At 42.4% G+C, this 25,476-nt stretch overlaps 1 protein-coding gene across 4 annotated transcripts in view; it reads left to right on the top strand.

The window, feature by feature from the left end:
- The window catches only part of GLCE (glucuronic acid epimerase), an 89,611-nt gene extending 77,662 nt beyond the window's left edge, over positions 1 to 11,949 (top strand). For all 4 annotated transcript variants that reach the window (XM_063448724.1, XM_063448721.1, XM_063448723.1 and 1 more), the window contains exons 3-4: positions 7,553 to 7,807; positions 9,577 to 11,949. In XM_063448724.1, coding sequence (XP_063304794.1) covers positions 7,553 to 7,807; positions 9,577 to 10,601 — 1,280 coding nt within the window. In that variant the 3' untranslated portion in view covers positions 10,602 to 11,949. The remainder of the gene's footprint in view (positions 1 to 7,552; positions 7,808 to 9,576) is intronic.
- The last annotated feature ends 13,527 nt before the right edge of the window (positions 11,950 to 25,476 follow it).

Here is a 25,476-nt window from a genome sequence, read left to right as displayed (position 1 = left end):
CCTCCAGAAGAGGATCGCGGCGGAGGTGAGTAGATCTCACCTCCTGGGGGCTTAAGCCGTTACGGCGTTCTATGCCGCCGTAATGGCGTTAAGGGGTTAAGCTATATTTTTGGATTATACAAATGAGTTTTACATTTCTCATAACAGATATCATTTGGTGCTAATACTGTTACAAACAACAGGGTTTTTTTTCCAACTCTTGAGCAGCCAACATGTAAATCCTTAAATATAGAGGAACAACCTAGGAGACCATTCTCATGAAGAGTGACCACTAGATATAAATCCCAGTCCAATCTAGAAAAAGGTCTTAAAAGAAAATAACAAAAACTAATATTGAAAATACTGAGGTAAACCATAGAGTATAACCTGGTAGACCAAAGACAACAGTTATGAGAGGTGCTAGATGCCTAGATAATACGTACTATATCTGGTCAGAAAAAGTATAAAAGCAAAATAGGATAAATAAGCAATAATGAATGATAGCCTGATCCTACATTGCTGTTACAGACTAATGGAAGCAAAACCCAACCCTGGCTAAAAATAGCCTAGTATAGAAAGACAAAAGTTCAATAGTAGGTAGAAAAGGCAGCAAACAATCCCTAAACACCGGGAACAGGAACAGCTACAGAGTTGTAAAAGGAGAAAAGGGTATGACAAGGATAGCCGTAAATAAGTAACTACTGTATTGACAAAATCAATAATATAAGTTTGACCATGCACAAATGCATGGTCAAACACAGGGCCCTCTTTAATATCGATTGGACCCTGGGCAAGCATTTGCTTGGGCCCCCTGGACCCTGCCCTCCTCCCCAGTCATAATCCCCAGCTCCCTGGCGTGCAATCCCTGCCTCCACCCTAACCTAGTGATTGAACTAATGTAGAGAGGGCCTGGTTCAAGAATTGTTTTTGGATCTCACTTCTAGCACAAGAGTGGAGAAAAGATAGATAACCATGCCAGCTGGGGATCTACCATTTGGCCATTCTTGTCCGGTTGTATTTGTGAGCAGTGTTTGTGAATTTGAATGCATGTTTTTGTATATACAGTTGCAAGAAAAAGTATGTGAACCCTTTAGGAGGATATGGATTTCTGCACAAATTGGTCATAAAATGTGATCTGATCACCATCTAAGTGACAACAATAGACAATCACAGTCTGCTTAAACTAATAACACACAAAGAATGAAATGTTGCCATGTTTTTATTGAACACACCATGTAAACATTCACAGTGCAGGTGGAAAAAGTATGTGAACCCTTGGATTTAATAACTGGTTGAACCTCCTTTGGCAGCAATAACTTCAACCAAACGTTTCCTGTAGTTGCAGATCAGACGTGCACAACGGTCAGGAGTAATGCTTGACCATTCCTCTTTACAGAACTGTTTCAGTTCAGCAATATTCTTGGGATGTCTGGTGTGAATCGCTTTCTTGAGGTCATGCCACAGCATCTCAATCGGGTTGAGGTCAGGACTCTGACTGGGGCACTTCAGAAGGTGTATTTTCTTCTGTTTAAGCCATTCTGTTGTTAATTTACTTCTATGCTTTGGGTCATTGTCCTGTTGCAACACCCATCTTCTGTTGAGCTTCAGCTGGTAGACAATTTGTGCAGAAATCCATATCATTCCAAAGGGTTCACATGTAGTATGTGTGTGTGCATGTAGGGTTGTAATTGTGTGTACTGTTACCATTGTAATGCAGTGGTGTACTTGTGTAGTGTGTGCGTTTGAATGTAGGGGTATGTGTTTGTATGTAGTGTTGGCTTTTAAATGCAGGTGTGCTTTTGTGTGTAGAGATGGTGTTTGTATATAATTTAATAAAGGGGTATGTTTGGATGTAGTGTTGTCTTTTAAATGCAGATGTACATTTGTGTGTAGTATTGGTGTGAGTGAAGGATTTGTTTGTATACAATTTTGGAGTTTGAATTTAGGGGTGTGTTTGTATATGATTGTGTTTGCAGCGGTGTGTTTGATTGCCTGGATGTATGCACATACATACACAAACATAATGATACATGCACATACCTGGACACATGAATACCACTTGACACACAAATACACATACATACACAAGCACACTGGCATATACACACAAACACACGAACAGATACAGACACTGGTGCACTAGCACAGATACACAAACTGGCACATCCACAGAGATACACACTGACACCGATATGTACTCAGATACATACACACACAGGTACACATGCAGGGGTGTATTTGTGTAAGTGTGCATCTGTGTGTGTGGCAATGCATACATCCCAGAATTCCAACGCCAACACCGCACACAAACACTTAAATACACACAGTGGTGTGTTTTTTGTGCAATGTTGTTGGAACGCAATAGTGTATTTGTGTGCAGTGTTGGCATATGTGTGTGCAGTGTTGGCATTGGAATGCTGTGATTAATGCATTGCCACACGCATAGATACACACACATACTGACACGTGTGTGTGTGTGTGTGTGTATATATATATATATATATATATATATATATATATGTCACACATATAGCCAGATACACACACTGCCAAATACAGCCACACACACTCACAGCCATGTACACACACTGACCTACACAAAGCCAGACACCCACACCCACAGTCCGATACAAACACATATAGCCAGATGCACTGCCTCAGACCCAGGTACACACACATATATCAATTTACATCATATTTTAGACACCCTCCTATCTCCTTACCTTTTAGGTACAGAAGATTGGCTTTACTGGGGTCCAGTGGGAGAATGATGGCCAAGGCTGATGGGAGTGTGACTTCCTTAGTCTCTTTCTTCCTCCTGTGTATGCCTCCTCCACTTCCTCCCAGCAGGCAACATGAAAGGGACCCAGGCCAGAGCACTCTTAAAGGGCCAGGCCCCTGCTTACATCAGGTACCGCAGAGCACAGGGTTTGGATGCTGGCAGGGGGCCCATGGGGCAGCTACCTTGGGCCCCCTGGAGTAACTGGGCCCGGGAAGCTGCCCCTTTTGCCCCCCTTAAAAAAGATGGCCCTGGTCAAACACTTACGAGATGGCGGTATGCATCAACAGACTGATAGCAGCTGTGATAAAACAGTGGGTGAAGGTGAGTTTGAATAAGATTGGATACGGCTAAACTTGCAGTGGAGATTAGTGTGAGACAGAAGGTGAGCAATTATTGAGAGTTACAGTGAGTTTGTGAAAAGGGTTAAAGCTCAGCCTGGTCTACGAGGGACAAATTTTAATGCAAGACTTTGACTAGATGTTCTTTCTGGACATGGTATTTCAGGCATTAAGCAGCCCAGCGCTAAACGTGCTGTGACGGTCATTGGAGAACATGGGTAGGTTACCAAAACCAATGAACATTTCTTGATGATGCTAATTGAGCATTAAGTGAAGCAGCCATCATGCTTTATCTCACAGTAGCACTGCAGATGCTCATTCCTTTCGCAATGAAAGTGTTTGTCTCCAGAAGCTAGAGTCATTGTTTTCGGTTCAAGGACACTAGTGAATTCTGAAGGGAATAATATGCAGGGGCTAGTAAGAGGTAGTCCATACCACGTCAGATTGACATTTAATGCTGGAATAGACTGGGCATCCAGCATTAGGGTGTTTGTCAGCCACAATTGAGGGCTAATGGGCCATGGAGGGGGGTCTTTCTAGCAGAGGCTATTTCAGTGTCCTTTAGAGAGTGTGTTAGAAAGAATCCCCTCCAGGCCCTATTAGAGACTACAATGGAGTCTAATAGGCTTGGAAGGGGGTCTTTCTAACAGAGGCCATCTCAGTGTCCCTGCTGGAAACAGTCGCCTCCAGGCCCCAGTAGAGACTACAATTGAGGGCTAATGGGCCATGGAGGGGGGGAGCATTCTAGCAGAGGCTATCTCAGTGTCCTTTAGAGAGTGTGTTAGAAAGAATTTCCTCCAGGTCCCATTAGAGACTACAATGGAGTCTAATGGGGCCTGGAGGGGGGTCTCTCCAACACTCTGGTTCCTATTCACAATATAGCAACACAACATAGCTCGCTGATACCTAGGCCAAGTTGGCTCCTCTTACCTTAATTACTGTTGCTGGCTGGCAGACTGTGGGCTTGCTGGCAGGCTGTGGGCTTGCTGGCTGCGGCTGGCAGGCTGTGGGCTTGCTGGCTGCGGCTGGCAGGCTGTGGGCTTGCTGGCTGCGGCTGGCAGGCTGTGGGCTTGCTGGCTGCGGCTGGCAGGCTGTGGGCTTGCTGGCTGCGGCTGGCAGGCTGTGGGCTTGCTGGCTGCGGCTGGCAGGCTGTGGGCTTGCTGGCTGCGGCTGGCAGGCTGTGGGCTTGCTGGCTGCGGCTGGCAGGCTGTGGGCTTGCTGGCGGCGGCTTGCTGGCGGCGGCTTGCTGGCTGTGGCTTGCTGGCTGCGGCTGGCAGGCTGTGGCTTGCTGGCTGCGGTTGGCAGGCTGTGGGTTTGCTGGCTTTAAGCCTAACTGGTGGCCTGTGGGCTGGCTGGCTGGCTACTGGCCAGCCTGTGGGCTGGCTGGCCGGCCTGTGGGCTGGCTGGCTTGCTGGCTACTGGGGCACTCGTAGATTATTTAAAGAAATAATCCATGCACAATAACCACTACTGCTCTGTGTAGTCATTATGGTGCCAGGAGGGCCGGGCCCCCCTCCCAGAGAACAGTTTGACAACTTACCTGGGGTCTGCTGAGATATGAGGCTGTAGTAGGGTATAAGAGCAGTGGTGCAATGTGTAAGGGGTGCAGTGTGTGTGAGGGGGTGTAGTGTGTGAATGTGTGGGGCAATGTGTGTACGAGGGGGCTGTGTATGTGTGTGGCAATGTTGGTATGGGGGGGGGCTTGTGTGTGTATGGGTGGGCAGTGTGTGTGTGTGGGGCAATGTGTGTAAATGTGTATGGTGTGTGTGGGCAGTGTGTTTATGGGGCTAGAGTTCACTCTCACCACTGCGACCACCGTAGCTCCAGGGCTAGAGTTTACTCTCGCAAGAGCCGTAACGTTGCCGTGGTAACCGTGGCAACGATCTGTGCTCGCGCAAGAAGGACCCAGAGGAGCTGCAGGCTGAGCTCCCGGGTCCTCTCTTCCTCCCTCCCCTGCCTCTTACTCCCCCCTCCCCCTCTTCTTACCCCCTTCTTACTCCCCCCTCTCTTCTTACTCTCCCCTCTTCTTACCGCCCTCTTCTTACTCTCCCTCCCCCTCTTCTTACACCCCCTTCTTACTCTCCCCCTCTTCTTACCCCCTACCCCCTCTTCTTACCCCCCCTTTCTCTTTTTACTCCCCCTCCCCCTCTTCTTACCCCTTCTTACTCCCCCCCTCTCTGCTTACTCCCCCTTCCTCTTTTTACTTCCCCCTCTTCTTACTCTCCCCTCTTCTTACCCCCTCCATCCTCTTCTTACTCCCCCCTCCCTCTCTTCTTACTCCCCCTCCCTCTCTTCTTACTCCCCCCTCCCTCTCTTCTTACTCCCCCCTCCCTCTCTTCTTACTCCCCCCTCTTATTACCCCCCTCCCCCCTCTTCTTACTCTTCCCTCCACCCCTCTTCTTACTCCCCCTCCCCCTCTTCTTACTCCCCCCTCCCTTCTTACTCCCCCCTCCCTTCTTACTCCCCCCTCCCTTCTTACTCCCCCCTCCCTTCTTACTCCCCCCTCCCTTCTTACTCCCCCCTCCCTTCTTACTCCCCCCTCCCTTCTTACTCCCCCCTCCCTTCTTACCCCCTCTCTCTCTTTTTACCCCTCTTACCCGCCCTCCCTCCCTCCTCTTACCCGCCCTCCCTCCCTCCTCTTACCCGCCCTCCCTCCCTCCTCTTACCCGCCCTCCCTCCCTCCTCTTACCCGCCCTCCCTCTCTCTTTTTACCCGCCCTCCCTCTCTCTTTTTACCCGCCCTCCCTCTCTCTTTTTACCCGCCCTCCCTCTCTCTTTTTACCCCCTCTCTCTTTTTACCCCCTCTCTCTTTTAAACCCCCCTTCCCCTCCCTCTCTCTTTTTACCCCCTCCCCTGTAGCGTGGCCGAGCTGCTCTCCGGTCCGCGGTGCCCGGCCGGAGTGATAGGAAGGTGCACACTGAGTGCGCACCTTCCTGTCAGTCCGGCTGGGTACAGGAAACAGAAACTCCTATTCCGCGCGGAACAGGAGTTTGTTTCCTGTACCCGGCCGGACTGACAGGAAGGTGCACACTCAGTGTGCACCTTCCTATCACTCCGGCCGGGCACCGCGGACCGGAGAGCAGCTCGGCCACGCTGGAGGGGAGGGGAGGTGAGAAGCTGCAGCCGCCTGAGGCTCTTAAGAGCGCGCTCAGGCGGCTGCAGCATTTAAAGGGGCGCGACCCTGTCCGAAGTGCCCGACCGGTCAGTCCGCCCCTGGTACCACATCATAGCAAAGTGTTTTGACTGCTATGTCAAGACATATTGGGTTTACAAGCAACTATCCTTCTGCATTGTAAACCATATTTTCTGTCTGAGATAGTTGGTTTTGTGCAGGATAGATAGATATTTAGCAGCAGTCCATTTTTCCCTTTTTGGTATGTTGGAATCTGACAAAATACATTTGTACTCCTCACTGTGTGTACTGGTGCCTTATTAATAGTATCCAAAGAGGTGTGATATGGACATGTAATGTGCCTGACTCCCCGCAGGCTTAATTTGAGATAAGTGAACTGAACGGTGAGTGCATTTACATGGAAATATACTTTCTCTTGTGCTCTACCTGTCTGACTGCTTGTGTATAATCGGGCCCTCTGCTGCTTTTAAAGGATCATTCTGGGTTGTCAGTCCAGTTTGATCTCTTGGATATAGGCACCTATAAACAATTCAAATAATAGTTAATTGAATACTCCTGTGACTGAATCCCATACATTATAATACAAGGCAGGGGTGTCATTTGTTCTCTCTCCTATTTGTACCTTGTTCATTGATTTGACTTTTTCTCACCTTATACAGTTTCTTAATGAGATACAGTTTACCATTTACATTTGAATGCTAATTCACTTTCTGTAATAAGACAAACGTGCTTTTTGTTATGTGTTTATATCCATTGTTTATTATCTTCTACTGGTAGACTGATACTTGATGTAAATTGTCTTTTCTTTATTTCCCATTCGGTCACAATAACATTAGGTCTGTTTGTAGCAGTACAGCTTGCTTTTTCTTATGTATTTTAGCATGTACTGGATTCACCCGGTCTAACTTTCACAGGATTCAAATTAATATTTTGTTTTGTATTTTATTGTCAAAATGACAATAAATATTGATCATAATTCGCTCGTGCACGCACACGCACACAAAAAACTGATGACAAATTATTAACAAAGCAACATACATTTAAAAATGTGTGTGTAATTTTTTTTTGACAAATGTACAGTAATAAGTAGATCTTGTACAATAGCTATAAGACATGATTGGGTGTCTCTGGACACTGACACTATGCAAAAGTCAGCCACTAGCTGTAAAAATGAGTAAGTGGTGAAATACACATATTATTGTTTGTCAATATACAAGTAAAATCCATATCCTGGAATTGTATGTGAATAAGGCTAGCACTGTGATGTATGTGCAGCTGCTGATATGTTGTATTTTATATGCCTTGTTTATATTTTTCTTAGGGGTTCCACTATCCACCCAGTGGGGTCCACAGGGATACTTCTACCCAATCCAAATTGCCCAGTATGGCTTGAGTCACTACAGCAAAAATTTAACAGAGAAGCCACCACACGTGGAGGTGTATGAGAAAGCCGATGAGAAAGCCGATGAGAAAAGTGGAGGTGTAACTGGTGATTGGAATCTTCCGAAAGGGGCATCTGTTACCACTGTGTATGACAAGACCAGATATAGCCATGTAAAGCATTTTGTAGTTCCAGGTTAGTAATAATCTCGCTAGACTAATTACTACTATAGCTGCCAAGTTATGCATAGATCTTGGCTCCACTACGTTCCTACCTAAAGTATGTAAATGCATTTTTGTAGACTGAGGATTTGACAGATAATATGGACTTCCCATTGAAATTGTAGTCCATCTTAAACCGTGCTTTTTAAAGACCAGGATTTTTTCTTTTTTTTCAACTAAGCGAACATAATATACCTACAGAATAATTCCAGCACATTATTAAGATCGAGAAAGTTCTGATGTAATCTAAATAAATAAATAGCAGGTAGATCCAATTATCAAAATGTTCTGAAATTATAAGTAATGAGAATTTTTGATAACATTCTTAATTTTAACTGCAGACCTAGAGCCAGCTATTTTGAAAGAAAGCACAGCACTTGTTTTGAGAACAAGCTCATACTGTGCAGAATGTTTGGAGCATGTAAATATGAAATGCATTTAGCACTTAGCTGTGAACATTCTCCACTAAAGAAATAGCTCTCCCTTACTCTGAGATTTCTGTCCATTGACATTACCCCTGCTCCTTGTCTGGCGCAGATCAGGATGGAGCTTCCTGATTGGTTGGTGACAAACCAATTTAGAAGATGTGCGATGAGAATCTCTCATACATTAATTAGAAGAGTGGGGGAGCCTACTCTCCAACTTTATCCTCCAAGGGCTTATCTAGAGGTGACTTCATTGTCTACTGAAGTGATTGACTCGTTAATCCTAATGGGTATTGATTGCCAGAACTACAGTACATTAAAGGCTTGTTAAAGTGGCAGTAGAGGAAAGTGTGAATTAGTGAATGGCTCTTGCTAGTGCTACAAAGAGGAGCTGGAGGGGAGGAAGTATTCTCTAAAGTGTGGAAGCCCTCAGTACAAGGTTGTGGTTTTTATCACTTGCAATTTAGCTGCTAGCAGTCTACTTGTTATGAAGTGAATCTTCTGCTAGGGGCCAGTGACCATTTCAGCTTATGCATTCTTTAACCCCTTAAGGACCAAACTTCTGGAATAAAAGGGAATCGTGACATGTCACACATGTCATGTGTCCTTAAGGGGTTAAACAGAGCAATAATAGAGGTATGAGAGAACCCCCCTTTCCAATTTTCATACATTCATTGGCACGATTATGGTTTTCTTTCCATACATTGTTTTTAAACCTTTTTCCTGACCGATTAGTATTCCTCTAACCAACTGTATTAAGGCTAGCTGTAATTAACTCTTTAATTGGCTTGATGACATAGCAGTGCTTAAACCCTCAGGGACATCTATAGATAAAGAAGAAAAACTGCCACATGTGCACTGGTTGCAAAATGTCTGATCTTATTATTCTATGTTCTATTATTTACTTTTAAGAGACAAGCACTCTAAAGGGTTACTCCACGTACAGTGAGCACTTCAGTGATTTGAAATGATCATTTTGCCTGGAGTCTGTATGTGCATAATTTTTTCTTTGAAACTCTGCGCATACTGAGATTGACCCCTGCTGTGCTGCTGGATGTTTAACACTACCTCCTGATGCATCATTGTCATTAGCTGGCTAATGGCTGTTCTGTGCATTCAATGCACAGCCTCTCATTCATTGGCTGAGAGCTGTCAGACAATCGGTAAGCTGCATAAATGGCATCCAGCATCTGCAGGCTGTAGTGGTTATGGTGGTTAAAGTAACCTTTTAATATTATGTAGTTTGTCTAATTTTAATATACTTTGTTGCTAACCATATTGCTTATTTTTCCTTCTTCTTCTTCTTTTCTTATTCCAGATAATTCAGAGGGTGCATCACTGACACTGGGAAACACTAAAGACTTTATATTGTCTCTTGACCTTAAATTCTTGACTAATGGCAGCATCTCAGTGGTGCTTGAGACCACAGAGAAGAACCAGATTTTCACTTTACACTACATCACAAACACACAGCTCATTGCTTTCCATAACCACGATGTCTTTTATGGGGTGGGATCCCGACTGACCTGGAGCACACTGACTCGTGATCTAGTCACAGATCTGAAAAAGGGGGTGGGTTTGTCAAACACAAAGGCTGTACGACAAACAAAGATCATGCCGAAGAAGGTTGTTCGGATTGTGGTGAAGGGCAACGGGTTTCTTGACAACATTACGATTTCAACAACTGCCCACACAGCTGCGTTCTTTTCTGCTAGTGATTGGCTGGTAAGGAATCAGGATGCCAAGGGTGGCTGGCCAATAATGGTCACTCGCAAGTTAGGCGAGGGATTCAAGGCATTGGAACCAGGATGGTACTCTGCTATGGCCCAGGGGCAAGCCATATCTACGCTGGTTCGTGCATACTTGTTGACCAAGGAGCAGCGATACCTTGACTCTGCACTCAAAGCGACTGCTCCATTCAAGCTAAATTCTGAAAAACATGGGGTGAAAGCTGTGTTCATGAACAAGTATGATTGGTATGAGGAATACCCTACCACTCCCAGCTCTTTTGTGTTGAATGGCTTCATCTATGCCTTGCTTGGTCTATATGATCTAAAGGAGACTGCGGAAGAAAAGCAGGGAAAAGAGGCAAGTCTGCTGTTTGAAAGGGGGATGGAATCCCTTAGGGCTTTGTTGCCTCTTTATGACACTGGATCTGGGAGCATTTATGATTTGAGACACTTTATGCTGGGGACTGCCCCAAATCTTGCCCGCTGGGACTATCACACCACCCACATTAACCAACTTCAACTCCTTGCTAGTGTGGATGGCTCTCCAATCTTTAAAGACTTTGCCCGACGTTGGAAGACCTATTTAAAGGGAGGCAGAGCAAAGCACAACTAAGACAAGCATCTGAAACATAGCCAGAAACCAAAAGCTGCCAGGGTCTGTCCTTTTCTCTCTGGTGTCTGTCATGCCTGAGGTTCTCAAATTCTCATTTAGCTCAAGGTGTGTTAAACATACTAGTGTTTATATTTAATATTAGTTCGACTTTGGAAAGTGTGAAAGTGGTTGAAGGATTTATATACATGTTCCAAAGAGTTGGCTAGATTTCTCATCACAGGTCCCTAGTTGATGTAAATGTCATTGAAAGAGCATTGGAGGTCTCACAATTTTACGATAAAAACTGCAGTCCAGTTTGGTCTTGTAATGGGACAAAAGCTTTTAGTAGTTTTTTTCTTTGTTTTTTAAATTGCTTTCAGGTGCAGATATACTGTGTTGACAATCAATAGTATGTAGTGAATGATAATGTTTCAGTGACACTTTGGAACAAGATACATATTAAATACACCTTCTCTTTGGGAATTCTTTCCATATTCTAACTAATATTAAGAGCAGAATACTAGGAATCCTGTCTAATGCACTTTAATTCATCCTACTCTGATAGGATTCCTGATACAAAATGTCTCCCGGATTCCAAAGATTCTGCCCAATATGTGTACGCTCCCCTGCTGCTGTGTTTCCCTCTACACAAGGAAGCATATCACCCAAGATCAAAATAAAAATACTTAGTTTTATATCTGCCGAGAGAAAGAAAGCAAATTTTTACAGAAAATATTTATTAAAATATGTTTGAGAGACAATACCTGTAGGTGTTTCCCCGAACCATTGCAATCACTGCTTCTCTGTAGATGTACTCAAGAAAGGTCTCTGCTCAACACTGTGAGAACTGTGCTGATACACATACAGTTTATTACTGTGCAAAGAGTGACATTTTCTTTTAAACAATTTCCTATTACTTTGGGCATGTTGCATACACTGCAAAGTTTATTTTGTTTTTTTATATGGATGTTTTATGGCACCAAACACATTTTGGACTGTCTTGTGTTTTCCTCCCTTCACATGTAACTGCTTTCATTTTATTAATCTCAAATTTCAGTTCTGGTATTTTATTTGTGTGACAAGGCAAGTGGTAGTCGTGTGTCAGTGATGTACCTTCCACCTCTTACTGCAGTTGGAGATTGGTTGTCCACAAATCCCAGGGTCCCAAGGGTAGCCGTTGGCTTTAGAGCGTTAATTTACTATATTGCACTTTGGAATGAGCTTGCTACATTGGGAATAGTGAATAATTAATAAGAAGAGACATTATCTTCAGGCACTCATAGTCCATATATAGGAACCCCAATGTGTTCCAGCTAACCAAAGCTGGTGCCACCTTGGTCCAATGCTTGACTTAAAGGGTACCTGTCATCATGACAAATGCAACTTAATCTTAAATGTTAGAAAATCACATTTCAGCAGATAGCTAGCAAAGTACAAGCTTTCTCCAAAACCAGAGATTAAACAGCCCCATGTCAGTCAATGTAATCTGTTCCAATTGGCACAGAGATAAGAAGGCTGTGCTCTGTATTTATGTTATCCTATAGTGCTGGGGACTTTTCTGTGCTTCCTAAACATGGGTATGCAGGAGCTGTCTGTCATTCAGAAAGTGTAACACCCACTGAAACATGATTGGTGGTCTCAGTAGGAGAAAGAGGTCACGTAAATAAATTAAAATATGAGCTTCCAATAGTATTGGGAGTGGTGACCAGTGGTGGGGGGCTTTCCTGATGCCATAAAATGTGCTTTAGTGGTTATAATGTTTGGAGTGTTCATTTAACCCCTTAAGGACACGACATGTGTGACATGTCATGATTCCCTTTTATTCCAGAGGTTTGGTCCTTAAGGGGTTAAGGACAAGAGATTACTCGTATCCCTTTTTATTATAACTGACTTGCCATTAGTACTTAAAGTGACCCCACTCATTAATCGTGCATTAAAAATTATGCAAACCAATAGAATACAAAGGGGAAATTCCCATAAAGTTCCTAAAACCGCATCTTTTCTTGGAGGGAGTGAATTGTTAGGACTGGTAAGAATTATGTCTAATTCTATGTATTCATTCTGTGCAAGCTATACTCCGTTTCCAATTATACCTTGAGGGTCTAGAATTAATCCCTAACCCCAACAATAAGAGATGTGTAACAAATGAAGACATTCCAGCAGTGGCTACCGCCAGAGGACTGTATAGGAGGTAGAGATGCTGGCCATTTTTTTTTTTATTTTTTTTATTTTTTAAATGTCTGTTATAAGCTCTGCAGTGTATGGTACATTGGGGGAAATCAACAGTCTGCCTTAAACATTTCACCCTCACTCATAGGCATTGTAACAGGCAGAGGCCTAGGTTTACAATGTACTGAAGCAGAGTATAGGATCATATGGCAGACAGATGGCGGTTTCAATATGTGCTGTTTCACATTCAATCTACGTACATGTGGGGGATACACCATGTGTTTGTGAGTGTGTGCGTATACATCTAGTGCTGTGCACACACTCATATATATGCAATCCTTTGTTTACTGGATCCCTTTGTGGTGAGGTGGTCCTATAATACTCTGTATAGACTTCGCATTTTAAGCACAATGTGCCCATGATGATTTTATACACCTTGAGATTTTTTGCAGAAAATAAGAGGTCCTGTTCCTATGTTTATATATATATATATATATATATATATATGAGACAGATCAGTGTCATGCTTCATGTAAGCTGCTTTATAATATTGTAAAATAAAGTTTTTATCTTCTGAGACAAAATGTGTGTGTTTATTTTATTTATTTTTTAACTTCAGGAAGGATTCATTCCATTAGCTGCATATGTGTACACTTTATTGGGAGTGACGTGGTTAATAGAAGTACAGAATTTGGTCTATGATAAATTTATTGCAGTTCCAATTTTTGGGTCCTGTCTCACCATCCTGTATTGTTCCCCGGAGTCCTTTTGGGGCCACAAGGGAACTGTCCCAACAAGCCTAGCAGAAGCACATCCTTAGATGCGGCGTACCATCTTCAGGGCACTATGACCCTGCAGAGGGCACTGAAACAGTACTACCTGCATGGTCTGCCCTCAGTGAGATGGCATTACATTATTGATTGGCAGCCTGGCATGCATTTATGCCAGACTGACCTGCTAGTAATTCAGCTAGACCCACCTTCTTTCCAGGTGGATCCACCTCATTTACCCACACTTCCCTTAAGGGAATAGCATACACACAAAAAAGCTCTAAATCTTAAAAGGTTACTTAAAATGTTGGCAAATAGGGTGATATAGTCTCACCATATAGCCATAAAGTTTCTAAAAAATATCTCTACGTCAAAGTACCCCAGTTTTGGTTGGTCCTACACTAATTTTAACATTGGTTTATAATGCATTTACTGCAATAGTTTCTGCCTAAACTGCTTCAAGAGGTGCTCCTCAAATGTATGCTTTTTGGCAGTTCCTTCCAAAGGGCCCTGGAGTGGAGTGTTGGTGTAGTTCTTGTTCTTTTAATCTGATGGTGAATAAAGCCATGTTTAAATGAAAGTGCCATACACTTAAAGATCACCCAGCTTGCTGAGGAATTTTATGGGACAACAGAACGTCACCTCTTTACTTCATATTAGAGCATGAAATCATCACTGTTGTAAAGTATCTGGTTTCCAGAACTTAAATTGGCAATACAACACTCCAGAGTCCAAAGTTATACAAACAATGTGTATACAATTTCTGTTCTACTAAATCATCTTGCAATCGGGATAAGTAGCATGTCCTAAAGTAAATGGAATGGCGGAGAGAACATTCAGAAATCCCCTATGTGATCTAATCTAGCACGTTTTCCCTTTGTAATGATTTAATCGGTGGTCAGACTGCATTACTTTGCAGAGGATTAATTACCTGATGGTCACTGGGGATCATGGCAAGAGTGCTGCAGTAAGTCATTTATTGTGGATAATTACTTCGAGTCCGATGAATGAATAGAACGTGCTTGTTCAAACATTGGGTTCCCAATGTTGGGTCCTAACCCAAGCAAAAAGAACCATTAGTCGAAGAATAGCCATTTTACTGAAACCGGTAAATCACGTCCGATCTCAACTTTCAATGTGAGTTTAGTGAGAACTGGCAAGATTTCAGCTGCTGTTAGCTGCCTTTTTGGTCCAATGGTCAATCTCCATATACACCAATTTATATAAATCCTTCGATATTTATTCATATGTTCATATTGTATTGGTACTGCTCAAAGGAAGGTCGTTTGAGGATTGACGGTTACCAGCCATATTTGAAGGTTGGGGATTTTTTTTAATACCCCCCCATTTTATATTTTCTCACCCCCACTTTACAGTTGGGTTACTTTCTTAGCTACATGGTAGAAATTAAAGATGTCTTCTAATTGCAATTTGGGAACATATCCTCTCTGTGGTGTGACCAACGGAAAATTCCCTCAACACTTCATAAAGAATAGCAAATTCAGATTAACATATTCTGCAACTCTATACAATGGCTGAACAAATATGCTATTGTTATTACCACAGGACAAGGTGTGTGTATTCAGGAATAAATGTGGTTAAGGCCTTTTCTCATCGCTGTATTGGAATAACCGAAAGCTAGATGAATCCAATGTTTAAATAACTAAAGGTGTAGTTTCATAGTAGCGGATGCAACACTTGTATTTGCTTCTGTTGTGGCCTGTTCTAGAATCTTTCTTTTCAGGACCATTAAAGCTTCTATGATGGATGTGATTAAAATGGGATCTTTCACTGTCTGAGTCACAAACCGCAGCCAAGGAAAAAAAAATCCAATAACATGGCTCCAAACACGTCCTTTCTACAGTGGATTGTGATTGATCGTAGCAGTGATGAAAAATATCCACTTTTCCCTTCTGTTTTACGCTAAAAGCTTTTTACTGACACAAAAATCATCCTTACAGATTAACCCACGAGTATTTGGAAGAGACTGCAGCAATTTAATGTGTTTCTGGATTCTCTGCCATAAATGCTAACCTCACCACTCACACATTGTTTTTCTTAATGGCTCTAATTGCTCATTATTCTAGAACCCTCTATGAATGGTTTGACACTGTGATATCCAGAAACTCATTTTCATGTCACTCAGGAATTGATTTTGCGATGCACTGGCCTGTACGGAATGATATGGTAATGGGTTTGTGGCTTGGTGTGCAGAGGTGACTATTTAAAGAGTCCTATCTTGCGCCACCCACCTCTCCCTTTAGGGACAACAGTAAAGTATGCCAAAGGCTAACAGTTATTATTTAAATAACACCAACATATTCCGTAGCACTTTGCAATCATAGAATGGGGATAATTGACATGAGAAAATACTTAAAGGCTCTGCACCTCATCACACACAGTTGTACTTCGGTACCTATGCAGAAAGTATTATTGCACACATTTGTTTTTAAATCTTTGTTTATTAGGTTATAGTACAGCGGGAATAAGGAATTTCTCAATACTCGTAGGTCTCCATCATAAAAGCATTATACCATATTATAAAGAGCCATTTATATAACAAGTGTAATAGAATGAATAGCATGCTGCAAACAGAGTCAGAATATGAACTTGGTAGGTTAACCTAGACATTGCTTACCTAGATTTCAGTAAGGCTTTTGACACTGTTGCACATAGAAGGCTTATCAATAAACTGCAATCTTTAAGTTTGGATTCCAATATTGTTGAATGGGTGAGGCAGTGGCTGAGTGACAGGCAACAGAGGGTTGTAGTCAATGGAGTATATTCGAAGCTTGGGCTTGTCACCAGTGGGGTACCTCAGGGATCTGTACTTGGACCCATTCTCCTTAATATTTTTATTAGTGATATTGCAGAAGGTCTTGATGGTAAGGTATGTCTTTTTGCTGATGATACTAAGATATGTAACAGGGTTGATGTTCCACGAGATACGCCAAATGGCAAATGATTTAGGTAAACTAGAAAAATGGTCAGAGTTGTGGCAACTGACATTTAATGTGAATAAGTGCAAGATAATGCATCTTGGACGTAAAAACAGCGTTCTTAGAATAATTCCAATCTATAGGGGTGGGTCTAGTCCAACTGAGTGTGTAACAAAAAAAAATCCTGACATTTATGATTAATACCCTCTCCTCCACACCAATCCGAAGAGAGGTCTATAAGGATTGTCCAGTACATACGAGTCATGCAGTGGGTGGTGAGGCAATATGCTTTTCTATATCATTTGCTAATGATCTGAAACACTTTAAGATCCTTTAAATAGCTCTAATGCCTTCTTTAGGTAAGATATACCATAGAAGTGATGCATGAAAAGTGTTTTTCTAGCACTTTTCTTTTTTGCACCAAAAATCGTAATGCTCATATTAAGTCATTTTATCGTATTTATCTGTTCCATCTTCATTCTTTTTTGGTTTATATATTTTGTGTTTAAAAAAGAAAAAATTTAAAAAGTGCAAATGTTTGCAAAATCTAGACTAAAATAGTAAATTTGGGGTAATGAATCCCCTTATCATGTGGAAGTGTAATGCCCATTACTGTTGGCCACGCTGGGCCATGTATATCCCATTGCTGCATTGAGATTAGGGGCCACACCATCATTCACACTGTGCAATAGGTTTTTATTGCGCAATGTGATGTCATCCATGGGGCGGTACAGGATTTCAAACATGATCGGTGTGGTTTTTACGCAATTTAGTCGAATTAGGCAGGGGTCATGACCTGGGGAATAAAGTGTGGGAACTCACCCAAGATCCAACTACACCCCCCCCAAAAAAAAAAATAATATACACTGCATTTATAAATGCGTGCGCACACACACTCAGACACACAGATACACTCACAGACACACACTCACATACTCTGACACATACACTCACAGGCACACACTCACATACTCTGACACATACACTCACAGGCACACACAAATTATTATTATTTTGTAAAATGTAAAAATGTCCACCCAGCCTGCCTCCCTACCTGGAGAGCCGGCATGGACCAGTCCCTGGGGTCCAGTGGGATACAGCATATCTCTAAGAGGGAATTAAAATGATACACAAAGAAACAATGATTGCAAAGATGTTCCCACACAAAGATTCCAGCCAGCTGATTAGTTTCATGTATTCTGCCTCTTGGCTCTTTCACCTCACGGTTTGAGTTCCAATAAGAATGTAAGATTCATGGATCCTCAACACGGGTTTCCATGCACCTCTGTGTGAGAACGATCTGCTGTGCAACATATAAGGCTTCTAAAAACATTTATTATTTTGCAGAACGTTCTAGAGTCAGGTTTGTATATCATAAATAACTAATAAACTCACATGTAGATAACTTCTTTGAAATTAAATGCTCAAAAGTAATTTATTTGCCTGTGATACCCAGCAAGAATAGGTTTGGAAATGATATTGCAAGGTGCATTTAGTGCATATGTATACTTGACTAACTACACATTTATTTTGCTTGTTGGTTATTCATATTAGCACTATTTCTTACAGTGGAAGAAAAGACATTGAGTGAAGAGTTGTAGCATTGTAGCATTGTAGCATTGCCAGTGCAATACATATTTGAAGTGCTTCCAAAACAACTATAAATTATACCATATATAAAGATCAGGGTTACAATAATATCAACTCATCGTAGTGTTAGGCCTCATCGTCAAGCAGTTGCTGACTTGTTACATATTTCATTTTTTCCCCATCACTCTTCTAACTATGGTGTTTGTAAGATGATTATGTTTGACTGTCTTAGCTCCATACTAAGAAAACAAGGAAGCACTTTTAAGAAGAGACAATGAGAAAGGTAGGTATACATTACCATGGTGAGAGTAAATATGGCTGACGTAAGTATTCTATGGCATTGTTAGGGTAAATCATTGTCACATCCTGCTCCTGTTGCGTGGACCTGTCCCTGGGGTCCAGTGGGTCTTCAGTGAGGCGGGCGCCTGTCTCCCTGTCAGACACGGCGAGGGAGCTGTGTTCTCTCTGCTCTGCTCCCTCTCGCTGCACGGGCTGTCTACTGATGCCCGGAATCAGCAGGCGGCGCGTGAGGGAGCAGAGCAGAGAGAACACAGCTCCCTCGCCGCGTCTGACAGGAAGACAGGCACCCACCGGGGGTGTCCATCAGGTGGCCGGCGGGCCATCTCTTGGGCCTCCCCATGACAGGGGGAACACGGGGGCATTTGAGTGTGGCATTTTTTTGCCGCCCTCTGAGTGCCTGCAGGAGCAACGGGAACACTGTTCCCACGCGTTCCTGCAGGACTCGAGCCCTGACATTACCGTGAATTGTAGTGTGTTGAAAACAAAAATACTAAATTTAGGTTTGAATACCCAAGCTTTAGCCAAGCTGTGAAATCTCTGCTAATAAGCTTTTAGTAATTTAGCAATTGAGTTTTCTATTTACTGTTTAGTGAAAGCAAAAATAAACAAAATAACTATTTGCTAAAGGAAACTTGTACGACCATGCACTCCATTATAAGTAATATTCAGCGACATCCCATTGGTTTTCATGGCAGTTGTTCCTACTTAATTAACAAATATCTGCGATCAGTGCATGGATGCATGGTTCTGCTCTATATTGGACTACAGGGAGAACCTTCCTTTATCTCCTCTACAAAGCAACAAATTCAGTCATCTAACTACTGCTCATAGCCAAAGGATCCTAAACGCCATCTACTGGCTTGTTTGGGATCTGTAGTTCTATACAGCATGACCAGCAGTTTAGGTCTGTATGTCTTTTAATAAAAGTATATTAATGTGCACGTGTTACAGAAAAATGTTATATACAGTAAAGAAAAAAAAATCCCACGGGTGCAACTTTCAGCCTCCTTTAATAAGTACAAAAATAACTTCTAGGTGCTCTATATTAAACTTAAACATAAGCCCGTATTGTACTATCAAATGGAACACACATGGTTAGTTTGCTATAGTGAGAATTATTGTGAATTCAAAGTTAATCTGAATTGTACGGCCAAAGTAGCCAAAGCGCAAGTATAGCTGACTAGGAGAATTTTTCCAGTTCAGTTACTTTGGCCTTGAATTTAAAAGTCACTCTTCTGCAAGCTGAGGCAATACATTATTAAAGGGATACTCTAATGCCTAAATATATAAATAAAAAATCACTGTTGAGTAGATATATCCACAATTAAATAATGCATGTGTTTAAGTATGATCTATTTCTTTTTTATGGCCAGCTAACCACCTTAGGGCACCACACGAGGCAGGCACAAAAGCCTACCCAGATGGCAGGTGCCTTCTCTTCTGAAATGAACATTGTCCGATCGGCGAGCGGTAGATAGTTGGCGAGGAAGCTCTGATCTTCGTGCTTTTCTTACATAGCTTCTTGTGTTGATGCCAGGAGCTGGGATAGGATGTCACCCTGGCATCACTAAAAGGAATTGAAGATCAGAGCAGCCCACTAGACCCCAGGGAGAGGATCCACTCTAGCCCTACCAAAGGCCGGGTGGACTTTATTTATTTTTTAGAACCTATTGCAAAGAAAATACATAAGTGTGTGAGAGAATGTGTTTGTCAGTGTGTGTCAGTGTATGTGTATCAATGAGTGTGCATTTCTTAATGAGTGTTTGTTATTGTATGTGCATCAGTGACAGCGTGTCTGTCAGTAAAAATGTGTGTTGGTTAAACAGTGTGTGTCAATGAGTGGGTGAGTGTGTGTGTGTGTGTGTGTGTGTGTGTGTGTGCTTAAAAGGATGAAAATGTCTAATTACAAAAAATTGTAGTAATACACGTGCATGTATTATTAATAAATGTTTTTTATAATAAGTGTATCATCGAGAGCATTAACGTTGCACTGTCTTGGGACTTTGCATAATTTGTAACATTACCTCTGTGGGTCCAGTGGCTGGAAAGGAACAGGCAAAGGTGAGTTCTACTTGCCTGAACCTGTCCCTTATGGACACTGCCATCCTTTTCCGGCTGGTCATCTTTGCTCCTGCTGATTAAGCTGCCAAAAGCCAGTGTCATTGTTGTACTCTCACACATGCGCGAGAGTACAGCCGAGAGGTCTAAGGGGGATCCCGCAAGACACTCCATAGTTCTCTCTGCAACCATTGCTACTCCTGGCTGGGGGACTGACCCTTCTTGATGGTGGTAGCTCTGTCCAATGTAAGTATCAGGCATAGGAAAATAATTATATCAATATATCTTTTGGCTGGTTTAGAATTTCAGTGAAATTCCAACACCGTCAATATGAGTATTTCATAAAGATTCTATTTTCATGACATATTTATTTTACAGGGGGTGGGGGTTACAGTGCCACTTTAAAACCCCTTAAGGACCAAACTTCTGAAATAAAAGGGAATCATGACATGTCACACGTCATGTGTCCTTAAGGGGTTAAGGAACAGCACACACGTTAAAATAAAATACAGTTTTACATTTTATAGGGCTACTATACACCTATAACCTAGTTTTGTCTAAACTCCATCTGCAGTCACACTCCCCCAACTCCACACATGCATCTCACACTCAGCCAAGCCCCACACAGGATCACTCTCAGCCACCAGACTGCTACCATTGTATTCCAGCGCTTTCCTCGGTTTTTCATCTTAATTAATAGACTTATTAATGTCAGCTGGATTGGCAGGAACATCACAGACTGTCTTGTGCTCCTTCACACAATGCATTATATCATCTTCCACTGCAACAATAGAGTCATAAACCGTTCCAAATCCCTTCCCAAACCTGCAACGTCTTCACCCACAGCAGGGGACACTGTACAACAAGCACAAATTGTGGTTAACAAATCATTTGATACCTTTTTACAAAACTTTTTTAAATATTTCACACAAAAAATAAATTTTTGACTGCACCGTTCTTACCCATCTTATGGATATCTTTAATATACTTCAAATTGTAGCAAATTTAAATTTCAATTTATGCTAAAATAAACGATTTAGAAAACATCTCCAACTCTGCTCTAGTTTAAACTAGGCTAATGTTACCTACTACAGTTCGGTTTTCAATTAATTGAAATTCAGTATTCAGTAAATAAACCTATTTGTGTAGGAGCTAATATGAACATTAAATTACAATTATCTGACCAGTGCCAACGCATTCCGCAGTATGACAGTGGGAAACAGTAAATAAAGAGGGCAGTGCCCGAATGTGCTTACAAACTAATTAGGGAATTAAACTCTGTAAAATAATACAATGTGAGCAAGATATTACTTTGCTGCAGAGGGATTTAGATAGACTGGAGAACTGGGCACTCAAATGGCAGATGAAATCTAATGTTGAAAAATGCAAAGTTATGCATTTCGGCGTAAAGAATGCACAAGCAATGTATACCCTTAATGGAAGCGAATTAGGGATAACAACACACGAAAAGGACGTGGGAATTGTTATAGACAACAAACGATGCAACAATGTGCAATGTCAATCAGCAGTGGCCAAGCCCAGTAAGGTTTTGTCATGCATGAAAAAGGGCATTCATTCTCTGGACGAGAATATCATTTTGCCTCTTTATAAATCACTGGTAAGACCACATATTGAATGTGCTGTGCAATTCTGGGCACCTGTACTAAAGAAGGATATTATGGCACTAGAAAAAAAGCAGAGGCGGGTGTGACGGACCTCCGTCACTCGATGCTCCTACTGCTTGCCGAGGACTCTAAGCACTCCAAACGACACCATCAGCACTGCAGACTTATCCCATCCCCCAAGCATGAGACGAGGCTTCAAGAAAGGGTCAAGCAGGTCTGTTTAATGAGCACACAAAGTAACAGCACTCATACAGCAAAACAACTCCTCCTCAGAGGAAAACAAAATGACAGTTATAAGGGTCAGACAGAGTTTGAGAATATGACAGTTATTAAGGGTTTAAACTGGTGTTCTAAGAAGGGGGAGGGGGGAATAAAACAGTCAAATTAAGTCCATAAAATGGGTTTTCTTCACACTCTGCATCCAAAGTGCATAGCAAAACTGCAGATCCTTTGTCAGAGCATTTAAAGGGCCAGAACCAGTCTAATAAAATCCACTATGCCCAAATAACGTATTTAAAGGGCAAAATCTTCCAGGGGTCATAGTCATACGGCAAGAGGCTGGCAATTAGTCCTCTCCAGGCACAAGTGGCGAAGGGCACTTTGTCACAGCGGGCTACAAAATTAATAAAAGGAATGGAACATATCAGCTATGAAGAAAGGTTAACAAATTTAAACCTCTCTAGTTTAGAAAAACTTTGCCTGAGAGGGGATATGATAACATTATACAAATATATTCGGGGCCAATACAAACCATTGTGTGGAAATCTATTCACAAACCGGACTTTACATAGGACACGAGGTCATGCGTTTAGACTGGAAGAAAGACGATTTCGTCTAAGGCAATGGAAAGGTTTTTTTACTGTAAGAACAATCAGGATGTGGAATTCTCTGCCTGAAGAAGTGGTTTTATCAGAGTCCATACAGATGTTTAAACAGCTGCTAGATGCATACTTCCAAAAACAGAATATTCAAGGATATAATCTTTCAAAGTAGGGTAATAACTGCTTGATCCAAGGATAAATCTGACTGCCATTCTGGGGTCAAGAAGGATTTTTTTTCCTAGCTTGTTGAAAAATTGGAAATGCTTCAAACTGTTTTTTTTTTTTTTGTCTTCTTTTGGATCAACAGCAAAAAACAAATGTGAGGAAGGCTGAACTTGATGGACGCAAGTCTCTTTTCAGCTATGTAACTATGTAAAAATACCAAATAAGATATGCAAAAATTATCCCCTCAGGGTCCAAACTTGAATCTTCTTTTATTGTGATCCTTTCTAGCAAAACCCTCTTGATGGATTAGGGATATCTTCGAGGGGGTAGTGTCTGCAGCTGGCTCGTCTGGCAATAATTTCCTCTTCTTTCCCTACTTTCATCACTAGAATCGCATTATTTATGCAATTTATGGTCTGATCTTAGTTATTCTTCACATATTTGATGTACCTTTTGTTGTTTTTTTATATTTAGTATTTATATTATATCATATTGAGAATATTCAATAAAAACGTTTATTATAATTGATTATGCAATTTGGTTAAAACATTTGCTGTACTTAATAAAAGTCTATTTGACAATTAGACACATTAATTATTAGATTTAGCTTTGTTAAAGAAAATATGAATTGCCCATATCTTGCCCTGTGCTTAATATCAAATTAATGCTTAAAAGCCACATCAAACCTCACTGCAGACATAGCACTCATACCTAAACCAGGGAGAGACCCAATTGAACCCGCCAACTACAGACCCATTTCCCTGATTAATTTTGACGTAAAGATATTTGCGAAAATATTAGCTACAAGACTTAACCAACTCCTGGGCACGCTGGTCCACCCGGACCAGGTCGGTTTTGTACCAACAAGGCAACTGTATGAAAACACTAGGAGGGGGGCAGACATCATATGGTGGGCGGTGAGGTCTCAAACGCCTTCTCTGATGCGGAGAAGGCGTTCGATAGAGTGCAATGGCACTACCTATTCACACTACTCGAACGACTGCAGATGCCTGAAGCCTTTATAAGGGGAATCAAAGCCCTATATACCCAACCGAGGGCGCAGACCAAAGTACCTGGTGCGACCCCGACCCCGTTCACGCCAACCAACGGCACAAGACAGGGCTGCCCCCTCTCCCCCCTACTCTTTGTCCTCTCGTTAGAGCCTCTCCTGCAGAGGATAAGAGAGGACGAGAACACCTCAGGTATACAGGTAGGAGGCGAAGAGTTCAAAGTCTCCGCATATGCGGATGACGTTCTGGTCACACTAACCAAACCTACTCAATCGCTGCCCCGACTGGTGACAATACTGGAAGAATATGGACGCGTCTCAGGCTACAAAATCAATTTAGACAAAACGGTAGCCATGCCATTAGAAATGGACAGAGTAGGGATAGACAACATAAAAAACACCTACCCCCTCAAACTCACACGATCAGATATCAAATACCTTGGGGTAAAACTTACGGCAGACCCGGAGAGGCTGTACAGCGCCAACTACACACCCACCATCCAGGCGCTCTGCAGGGACCTAGAAAAATGGCATGAGAGGCCCATATCGTGGATTGGTAGGATGCACGCAGTCAAAATGACTCTGCTTCCACGGATATTGTTCCTATTTCAAGCCCTTCCAACTAAAGTTACTAAGCAAACCCTGCAAACACTACAAACACACATAGACAACTTCATCTGGGCACAAAAAAGACACAGGATAGCTCGACAGACTTTGTACCGACCTAAAACGAGAGGCGGGTTGGGACTCCCGAACCTCTATCATTATTACCTCGCAGCCCAACTGGCCCAGATAATAGCATGGCATACACCGGAGGGCGCACACAGATGGGTAGACCTCGAGACAAAACTAATGCACACTGACCTCCCTCAATTTTGGATATGGGTGCCTAAACAAGACCGACCACCATTACATACATCTTGCCCAGCGATCCTTAATTCCATTAGGATTTGGGACTTGACAGCCACCAAATTCGCCCTGAAACATACACCCTCACCGCTGACTCCGTACCTACGGAACGAAGCATTTGAGCCCGGGCTGAGCGCACGAGACTTCAGGGGGATAGAAAGCACAGGAATGCAAAGATATAAGCACATGTACACAGGGGACTCCTTCAAAACCTTCGAAACCCTACAAACCACTGCACCCCTAACGACCAAGGACGTCTTCCGATACATGCAGTTGCGAGACTTTGCCAAACACCCGAACATAAAGAAAGCAGCCCAGACCCCTATGACATTCTATGAACGGTTGTGCGACGCCGAAACAATCCAAAAAGGGATGATTACAACAATTTATGCTCAGCTCGGTGCCCCAGAAAGGGGAGCCACAGACCCAAATTACATACGCCAGTGGGAAACAGACTTAGGGGGAGCAATAGAAGGAGAGGACTGGGTAGACATATGGGAAGCGACAGCAAAAACATCGATATGTGTGCTTCATCAGGAGC

This window comes from Pelobates fuscus, chromosome 3, assembly GCF_036172605.1.
Source record: "Pelobates fuscus isolate aPelFus1 chromosome 3, aPelFus1.pri, whole genome shotgun sequence".
NCBI classification, from domain to species: domain Eukaryota; kingdom Metazoa; phylum Chordata; class Amphibia; order Anura; family Pelobatidae; genus Pelobates; species Pelobates fuscus.
This window is presented reverse-complemented; position numbering and strand designations above follow the sequence as displayed.